Source organism: Opisthorchis viverrini (assembly GCF_000715545.1).
Source record: "Opisthorchis viverrini unplaced genomic scaffold opera_v5_24, whole genome shotgun sequence".
Taxonomy (NCBI): domain Eukaryota; kingdom Metazoa; phylum Platyhelminthes; class Trematoda; order Opisthorchiida; family Opisthorchiidae; genus Opisthorchis; species Opisthorchis viverrini.
In genome coordinates this window covers 757,718-767,356 of record NW_008751680.1, presented here as the reverse complement: position 1 = coordinate 767,356, position 9,639 = coordinate 757,718, and the positions used below count along the sequence as shown (strand labels likewise).

The window sequence follows — 9,639 nt, the reverse complement described above, 5'->3', positions numbered from 1 at the left end:
ATATATATATATATATATATATATATATATATATGCCAAGCATCAGAAACTGTTTTGAATAGGCCATGTATGACGCATGCCGAATAGAGTACTTCATTTTTTGTCCAATTCAGAATGACGGGAGCAGAAATGTATCAAACTCTTAACGTGGCAGAGGGGTATGAAAGAAATTACGACAAGTCTGGGGGCTCTCAGTGCAACTTACCTCCCAGGACGGAAACCGTTTCACACTGAGCTTGGTTTTTGACACTGCAAGGCATGGCTGGTAATGGATTTCAGTGGCGTTCTTGTGATCATTTTCTACCCAGATTGCCTGAGTGAGTGTCTGGAGGATAAGGCATCTCGTAACGGTTGTGGTAGGCTAGTATTAAGTCTTTTCTCCTTCTGCTCTAATTCTTATTCTAATTCGGGTGAATCAAGGTTGCACGGCGGCAAAGCATCAGCGTTATTCAGTGATGCCAAACTGTCGATGATGAGTCTCAATGGGACATCCTAGAGACATTGCAACTAAGTTCAGAGTTCAATATTTAATTAAATAGGTTCCCTGTGAGTTTGTTCACAGAAGCTCGTCAAAACGATTTAAAATTTGGAACTTGTTCTCATTCCAACAGTTCAAAGAACCCGCTCCAACTCTTTCTCCGCCGGGAGGTAAGTATCTGTCGCATATGTCATTTAAAGTGATAACGCTAATGAGGTTTTTAATGATCATCCCTCGTAGATTCAGCATGAAGCCATCAATAAGGAGACAACTGCATCCACTTTTTATGGATTTCTGCCCACGAAATACACAGGTTTGGAAGCTTTAATCCGAGTTTTTTCAGAAACGTGACATGAGCGATGGTTTGAATCACTCTCTGTTCGTGGGGAAGCCACAATTCTGGATCCACTACTTCCTAATGAGCAGTGAGCCCTTCAGGATAAAGCTCGCGAACTGCGGACCGGCAGTTTCAGATAGTTTATATTGCTGTGTTTCACTTTATATGATGACTGGTGCCTAAAGTTCGATTAATCTTAGAAATTTAGATAAAGGATTCAGGTTCTTTAGTTCCGGTGAATGTACTAGCGCGTTTGGTTTTGCCCATTAGGTCGTCCAACACAATACCATTTTTAGTAAATGTGTTGTTACGTGGTCAGGCGGTGGTATTTACAATTCGGTATCGCAAGGAAATATTTGGTGGCTCGGGCGATTGGTCAGGTGGCCGATCTCGACAGTTCGCTTGCAATCGGACAGACATCATGAATGGGCAGTTGAGTGGGGACTTCCTTTAAAGGGATCGCGTCTTTGACTTTTACAAAGCTTACCTAAAACCAATTCAGTTGACTTACTAACTAGTGGGATGCTTTTCTGTAATTTGTGCCGTCTTGGGGTCTGCATTAATCTCACTTGTTTTTTTAAATACATTTTGCCTCGATCGTTCCCCCATTTGTGTTGCATTGTGGTTGATTGATACAGCAATTTTTACTTTCAGTAGGTATTTCTTTGATATGATTGGCCCATTCTCAAATAAGGTTTCTTCATATTCTTCTTTCGTTCTATTGGCCCCTTGTACTTCCGTGTTTTATGTAGTTATCGTTCGTGTGCCCGGCGATTCCCTAAAGTCTGATGAGCTAATCAGATTTATGTCGTGGGTTTTACGGAATGTGTATTGTTCAAATTCACATAACTGTCGTTTGAACAGTCGTCCTCCTGCCCTGGCGCAATTATTCTGGTGAATCCACACAAAAGGGGGAAGTTCTTATCAGGGCTCATCAGCATGTAATTTGGGTGTGAACTAAATAGATTCCCTCGTTTTTAGCAACATTTTGCGCTCTGTACGTCACTTGTTTCCTCGGATGCAAATTCGTTAGCTGAATAAATCCTTTGGAGCTGGACTCACCTGCCTCTCCCATATATTGCTGCTCCAGTTTCTTGTACAGTTCTGCTTTCTCTGTTCATGGTGTTTTTTGTATGTGGATGGTGGTATTTACAATGGAGTTCGGTGGCGTCTGTGAATTCACGTTCTTTCTTCGTATTTGTTCACTTCAATCTGCTCCAATAGGATTTGTATCCTTTCTGATCCCCGTGTACGGAAACGAGTAAAAACTGGTCGTATCTGTAGGTTGCAAGTTTGTAATCATTGATTCAGCTTAAAGGCTTGTTTTCTCCTTGTCACACGTGATTTGTCGAATTTGCTGCGTGATTTTGAGGAATGAAGTTAGTCCTTACCAGTGTCTTTGGAATTCCTTTTGGTTTTACTAGTGATCTCTACAAGGTATTCGCAGTTTCTTAGGGCGCTACCGTAACAAACTTGCTACCAACCAAGTAATTTTACTGATTTAAGGAAGTGTGACTTGTTTTCCTTCTTTCTGTTCAGTTTAGTTGGCCGAGTTGGCTTTTTGAGGGTTCTTCACATGAAATTTCCAATATATCCATTTCTTTACAGAAATTCGCGCGTGTTCCCCTTCTTTTACTTCGGTATGTATGCGCCGCTCTTCTGTAGACTTCAGTGTGTAACTGCCCATTTGGCAATTTCGTGGTGAAAACATCCAAGAATGGCCGTTAATAATCGTCCCCTTTCCCCACTGAGGTGAATGACATCAAAAACTGTGTTTGCTAGCCGGAATGTTCACCATAGTGCAGTTCTTCGGATGACAAGACTGTCGTCTGCACGGCGGATGTATATTTCAGGATTTATATACAGTATTACATTCCGCTTAAGTTTTTGTATTGCGAATTCTGCGATAAATCCAAGATATAGAAGTCGGATTAATGTTTCTCGAAGCTGTTCCCTACATTCTTCAGTGGATTCAAAATGGGCTTTCAGTCTTAATTTGACCAGTTGGCCGAGGCCTTTACTTTTTAAAGGGGCATTTGGAAATTTGTTACCATCTAACAGTCCAGTGATGGCTTTCCTGGCGAAGTTGAGGTCCACAAATGGGAGCCGTGAGCTCATACTGTATGGAACCATCCCTTCCAATGTTTAGTTCCGTGTTTCAGGAAAATGTATCAACAAACAGTGAAGTTGACCCAATTTATCAACTGCTAAGAGTAGAAGGCGAGGTGGAGTCAAAATATCACTGATCTAGACTCATACTCATTTCAGTCTACACAAACACAATGATGGAGTAAATTGTGTTCGCTGATCAGCAAACTTGGATGAGATTTGGGGAGTAATTTGTACCTAACACCCCACTTTAGCCCCCTCAACTCCAAATTACGACAACGCACTCCAAAATCCGGGTTATCCTCCACCACCATACCAACCGTCATCGCCTCCACCCCCATACCAGCCATCATCACCTCCACCCCCATACCAACCTGCACCAAGCTACGTGCCTCATAACATTCTGGTTGGTCCGCAAACTCCAAACCCGATGCCTTGCACAATGGCTCAACCAGTTCAGGTGCCTTATCAGGCACAACATTACGCAACGACTTTCGGCCCTTACCCGATGCAATATCCTTCGCCGACAACTTCAGTGATGGCTCCGATGATCCCAATTCCCTTCGCTGGACAACAACCAATGTATATCTACCCATCTCCCGTAGTTCAGGCGAGACAGGAATCAAGTCGACCGGAGGCACAAGAACGCGTTGTAGTGGTTCCATCGCAGCCTGCTGACAGAGGAGGTGGACTACTTGGAAGTGCAGCAGTCGGTGAGTGGTTGTTCCGTCCAGTCATTATAACGGGAGGCAGGAAACCAATAGGTTCTGGAGCCCCAATATGCAGCCGACTCATTATGCAATACGTGAAACCAAAACAGAGGGGGCTGTTCATTGGAGATATTCTCACTACAAAAGCAAAGTCAAACACGGTATATGAATAAGAATTTTTTTAAACTCTGGCCTTACGAGAGGATTTGTGAAATCTTTGATAAAAAAATCTGAAATTGCCATAAGCGAAACCAATAAAGTTAAAAACTCTCATCTATGCACGACTGGTTTGATAACGATACACTCTTTTGCATACCAGCCAGGCTTTCACGGGAGACTCAACTCAATTCTAGCTGAATCTCTCGTTTATGGTGTCCTTCAACGGAATGTGCTGCACCAGGCCATCTCATGTTTCAGTTGGTACAATGCCCCAGTATAACAATGCACGGTAGGGATGTAACATTACTCGTGAGGTTGCTCAAAACTCCTCGACCGCTTTACTGCTTAAAAGAGGCATACTTTGCGTTCGTGGTCCACACAGTGAGCAAGTGCAAATGTTTGAGGTTTCTTCCCCCATCCACCCGACATGTGTTCTCCATACTGTGGTATTTCCTCACAAAAATTCCAGCGACCAGAAAGCTGTATAGCTGATAAACAAGATTCATCTTCCGCCTGTGCCAAATAGAATCGTTCTCTCACGTGCTGTATGCAAACGTGCGGTATTTGTTTTACCTCTTCGACAAGACCGAGCTCGGTTATACACGTTTCGCAAGTACTAGCTGTGAGGTGCCTGAGAAGGAAACCAACTTTGGATGCCTAATTCAATTTTCTGTTGAAGTGTATCATTATATCCATAAAATATTAGCAATATGTAACGAAATTTATTCAGAAACTCAGAACATGGGGTTATTTAATAGCACAGAAAGGTTTTTATTCAAGGTACACCCTAGAAAAATGGTGTCGAATGGGTTTTGAAAATTTTGATTGTGGATCCAAGTGCCCATGGGTGGATCTCGAAGACGCGACCCCTGCTTACCAAATTCAGGTACACAAGCGTGACACCGCAAACATCCACGTTATTTCATTTGGTGAAAAATTTGCCCCATAAGCCTCAAGGTCATAACTGTGAGACCTGCCGGAGGGCCTGGGAGAATTGATACTAGCAATGAGACGTTGGCTTCTTCCCTGTACTTCTGTCAGAAGGTGGGAATATCTCCTTACAACCATAAAAACAATAAGGACAGTTTGGTGAAATCCGTGAAAACTGCTCCAAGACAGTTCTTTGTAAACGGCGATCAAAGAATGGTAGCTTCTTCGACTACTCCGCTAAAGTTCACCAGTCCACACTCACGGGTATGTAACCCAAATACAGCTGTTGCTTCGAATATGAGATCATAATAAAAGGGCCAGGCTAACATCACATTAATACAACCTCCCAAATGTGACACTCTTTATTGAAACCATAGCTTGACGGTGGTCGCAAATGACCTATTAACAGTTTAGAACACCCAAGATCAACGTACCGGATCAGAGTGCTAGGTGAAACAAAATATAAAATGACTTGGAGTATTCACGGTCCGGTAATAAACAATCGGAGTCTGCGTCCACCACACACAGTAATACAATCCACATGGCTATCGGATTCACTCGAGGTGATCCCAACCAACCGAGTTGCCACAGCTAGGCTTATTTGGCGGAGTCCGTACAGCACACATATTTCAAATATTTTGAAATACGATCGACTAACAAGAGAGTTCAAAAGTGACTGACACTCCGAATGAGTGGGTCAACAAACTGAGCCTGCAGGCACACGCGTGTGCAAACGTGTGTGCTGGGCTCGTCTGGAGGACGAGAATGTGTACATGTGAACAGGCCTAAACATTTTCATAAAGTAAACTACTCATAAGTCTAGCTACACTCGTTTCGGATTCACTCGAGGTGATCCCAACCAACCGAGTTGCCACAGCTAGGCTTATTTGGCGGAGTCCGTACAGCACACATATTTCAAATATTTTGAAATACGATCGACTAACAAGAGAGTTCAAAAGTGACTGACACTCCGAATGAGTGGGTCAACAAACTGAGCCTGCAGGCACACGCGTGTGCAAACGTGTGTGCTGGGCTCGTCTGGAGGACGAGAATGTGTACATGTGAACAGGCCTAAACATTTTCATAAAGTAAACTACTCATAAGTCTAGCGAATATACACTCGTTTGTAAACTAATTTGGTTTTTCGAGAGACTCACCTGGAACCCAGCTGAATCTTTTGATGTTTCCCGGCAACCGAATGTGCTGCGCCAGGCCGCCTCATTTTTCAGTCACTACGGTATTCGAGATATCGCGATACATATATATTTTTGTAATGCACTACTCTTAAGATTGCTGAAAACTCCTCGACAGACCATGACCGGTTTTTCCTCTTCTTGTGGGTCATTAGGTAGACGCAGTCCCTGAGGTTCCGTCAACCTTTCGTTCTACTTGAACCCAAATTGCACAGATTTCGACAAACTCACTCATTTGCCAATCAACTTGGTTTTCATGAGAAACTCAAATGAATCTCCCGCTAATGATATTCTTCAGGTTGATGTGATCCACCGATTCCGCCCCGTGATTCGCTTGGCAAGATGTTCGAGATATGGCAGTATGTATTCATAAAAGAAACCACTCACAAGGTTGCTGAAAACTCTTGGACATCACGCTGCCGGTCTTCCCCTTCAGCACATTCAGTTGCCAATTATCGTAAATGAGAGATTCAGTTAAGTATCCCGTAGAAATCAAAGTGATGTGCAAATGAGTGTTTTTATTAAAATCTGTCCAATTTAGGTTAAAACACAACATAGAGTTGTTGGAACCTCGGAGAGTGCGCCTATCTGGTAATCCCCAAGAAGGGCCAAACCGTTCGTGGGCTGCCGAAGAGAGTCTTCAGCAAACTTGTGATTAGCTTCCTTTACGAATGAACACAGCTATTTCGAATAGCGTACCAACTGAAACATGAGGCGGCTCAGTTAGTTGCATTGTTAGTTGAAGAATATAATAAACAGGAGTTTCAGTTGAGTCTCCGGTGTAAACCAGATTTATATACAATGGGGTGTATTTATCGAGGCCCAAACACTGTACGGCGAAGAAGAAGAAGCGAAGATAAACATTACAATGGGTGCCGGAGATTACAGCAGGGTGAGGGGACTGCGGAAGAGCACAACAAAGACAGTTCGAAGAATATTTGACTGCCACGTAAAGATAGTCGATCAGCACTGAAGAACCATTAAATTTAACGAGATTTAGGACACAGTTGGCGCCCTGCCTCTGTACTCCAGGTCATTCAAATTTTCCTCATAGTGATTTGATTCATCTTTCCATGTTTGAACTGCACCCCATTTTAAATTATTTCTCAGCGGGGAGCTTCCTATAACAAATGCTTATAGGAGACAATGAGTGTAAATCATTAACAATTCTTGTTATAAAACAGGAATAGCAAAAGTAACAACAACTTTTCAATCAATAGGAAAATGCTTGGGACCGATTGGGAAGTCATCTTTTCAGAGGGGTTCGGTAAACAAATCCACCGGTTGTTTACTAAACCCCTCTGTAACAACGAATTTGCTTCGAAATTAAGGCGAACTTCATGGATGCAGACCGTGACCGGAGAATCCCGACCATTCAGCAGCGTCTCACGGGTAAGGCAATATCCTAATGAAGTAGTTTGGTTGCCTGAAACAGTAACCCCCGATAAGGATTCCCTTTGGAACGTATACCATATTCCAAAACTAAAGTTAAAGTTTATGGTGAGAAATGCCGTGGAACTAAATAAAACATCCGGAAACAGTTCAGCGGGAAGCATGTGGAATAAATGCCATCGGAACATCTCTTCAAAATTGATTTTTGTTAGGAATATGGTAACAAAAACATTGAAAGTCCAATTCATGAGGGTCAGTAACATTTGCTGTTTGGGTGAAAATCTTGAGAATAACACTTTATTATCATGAACACAACACCGGATGTATTCGTTACTGAATGGCTACAAACGCACACAAAGATTTCAGAACTGTAACAATGAAAAAGCAACACAGAATATCCTTTAGGTTTGTCACGTGTTAATTATGAAGATTCCGTTTCTGAGTGATTTCCGGAAGAGGTAACTGGCCCACAATCGATCACATTCCACAGGTAACACCATTTTGGTGGCTGCTCCTTATGCCAGCCGACCGACTTCCTCGAAGGGTTCTTTTTACACAACCCGGCGAAGGGTGGAAAGGAGCCAAACAAAATTTTGGTAGCGAAGTATGAAAACCTTTACCAGCAAACTCAGCTGCACTGGCCATTGCCATCTCTCTGAATGAGGACCCCGAGACAGGACATTTTCAGACATAATCCAGTCGCATGCCAAATGGCCCTCGTGCATTGAAGCCATTACCTTCAATGCATGGATCTCTTTCCAGCCTTCCCGACTAAAAGTTCGCTGACAAATATTTTAACGTATCATTCATATCAGCTGCCGCAACCAATGCACAGCTATTTGCCCCACATACTCAAATGATTGGTGAACGATTGGTGACAGCTAGAACAATCTTACAGGGAGCACATGGTTTTTACAGCCGATGGCGACGACGATGATGACGATGATGATGATGAATCTTGGCCTACGGCTCAGCTATTCTTCCCACTGAAACTTCTGGACTTGATTTCTACGAAGAATTATCCGATGGTATTGACACATGTAAAATTTGATGTATTTGGCGGGTACTTTTGAAAAGGGTTGAGCGTAGATACGTAGATAACCAATGGGGTGATCCGACGGCGACGAGAACTCACTAATACAATAGATATCAGTGACCGTACGGTCCTCAGGAGCACAAAGCTGGGTTGGGATGCATTTGTTAATAATGATCAGACGGAGGATAGGAAATTGTGGAGAACACTCGTATGCTATATATTTGAATTACTGGCTAAATAAGTACCGATTCTGAAGGAAAAGTTTGCACATTTTGTCGCCTGTTATTCAGCCGTCGTGAAAGCTTCAGCCTTCCCATTTGAGTAAAATGTAAAGACGACTGACACAGCACAGCAACACGTACTCAATCCTTTGTGGTTAATGAGTTGGATCGGGTGTGCGTATTCTCCTCACATGTATCCAAGGCATTATGGTTTAGGGCTTCTTAATTACCCGTATGTTCCAGAGACACTACGTTGTAAACTGCGAGTGATGGAGCTGCAACTCACCTACATGTTTAAAGGAGATAAGTCCAGTTGAGTACAATATTTGCCATGGCTTCTCCTTAGAGCACTTGTATCCTCCATGTTTTGATATTTATCAGCCCAACTAGTAGGCGATCGCAGCACAGTGTTAATCAGTCTGACATCAGCAAAACAGCCTTTGAAATTAATCTTTACCAATCAGCTGACTACACACATCTTTCAAAAACAGTGGCAAATAGGTCAGCGTGTAATTTTCACTTGTTTGATGTCTCCATTGTCCAGGTGTTGCCTCTGGAATGGCTGGAAGTCTCCTTGGTAGAGCACTGTTCGGAGGATGGGGTGGATACGGTTGGGGCGGTGGGTGGGGGCACGGATACCATGCTCCGATGCAAATCTTCAATCAAACGACAGTTTACGATAACGACACGTACTATGGCGCAGCAGACGGATATGACGACTTTGTGGCTGATGAAGCGGACTTCATGGACTACGACTCATAGGAGGTTATTTCGTTTCGTTGACTTCCACTCTATTTTTTTCTAAATTCAGGAAGTTACTTTGCTTCGCTTCTTTACTTTGTGTGGATAAGACTTTGCGATCACATCACTGGGATTTGACTCTGGTTTGATTGATACGCTAAAAGAAAACTAAAAATAAAAATTTGGAGATATGTGGGTTTCTTATGAGGACGAACACGGAGTTTGAAAGCCGAAGCTCACATAGAGAGACAATTCATCCAGTAACGAGCATACAAGGATTTTTCCAAAGGCAATGCGAATATTTAAAAAGCACATTGGTTGCCGAAGATTAAC

At 42.9% G+C, this 9,639-nt stretch overlaps 2 protein-coding genes across 2 annotated transcripts in view; one reads left to right on the top strand and one right to left on the bottom strand.

Annotated features, from left to right (window-relative positions):
* The window catches only part of T265_02081 (hypothetical protein), a gene marked incomplete at both ends in the record, with an annotated part of 51,284 nt that extends 51,024 nt beyond the window's left edge, over nucleotides 1–260 (bottom strand). The window contains one exon of the mRNA XM_009166240.1: nucleotides 206–260. Within this exon, the coding sequence (XP_009164504.1) occupies nucleotides 206–260 (55 nt within the window). The remainder of the gene's footprint in view (nucleotides 1–205) is intronic.
* Nucleotides 261–607: 347 nt separating this feature from the next.
* Nucleotides 608–9,327, top strand: T265_12919 (hypothetical protein; the record flags this gene model as incomplete). The annotated part of the gene is made up of 3 exons (XM_009166287.1): nucleotides 608–648; nucleotides 3,179–3,637; nucleotides 9,110–9,327. Coding segments are annotated over 3 exons (717 nt in total), but the record flags the coding sequence as incomplete, so codon positions are not given.
* Between the last annotated feature and the right edge of the window lie 312 nt (nucleotides 9,328–9,639).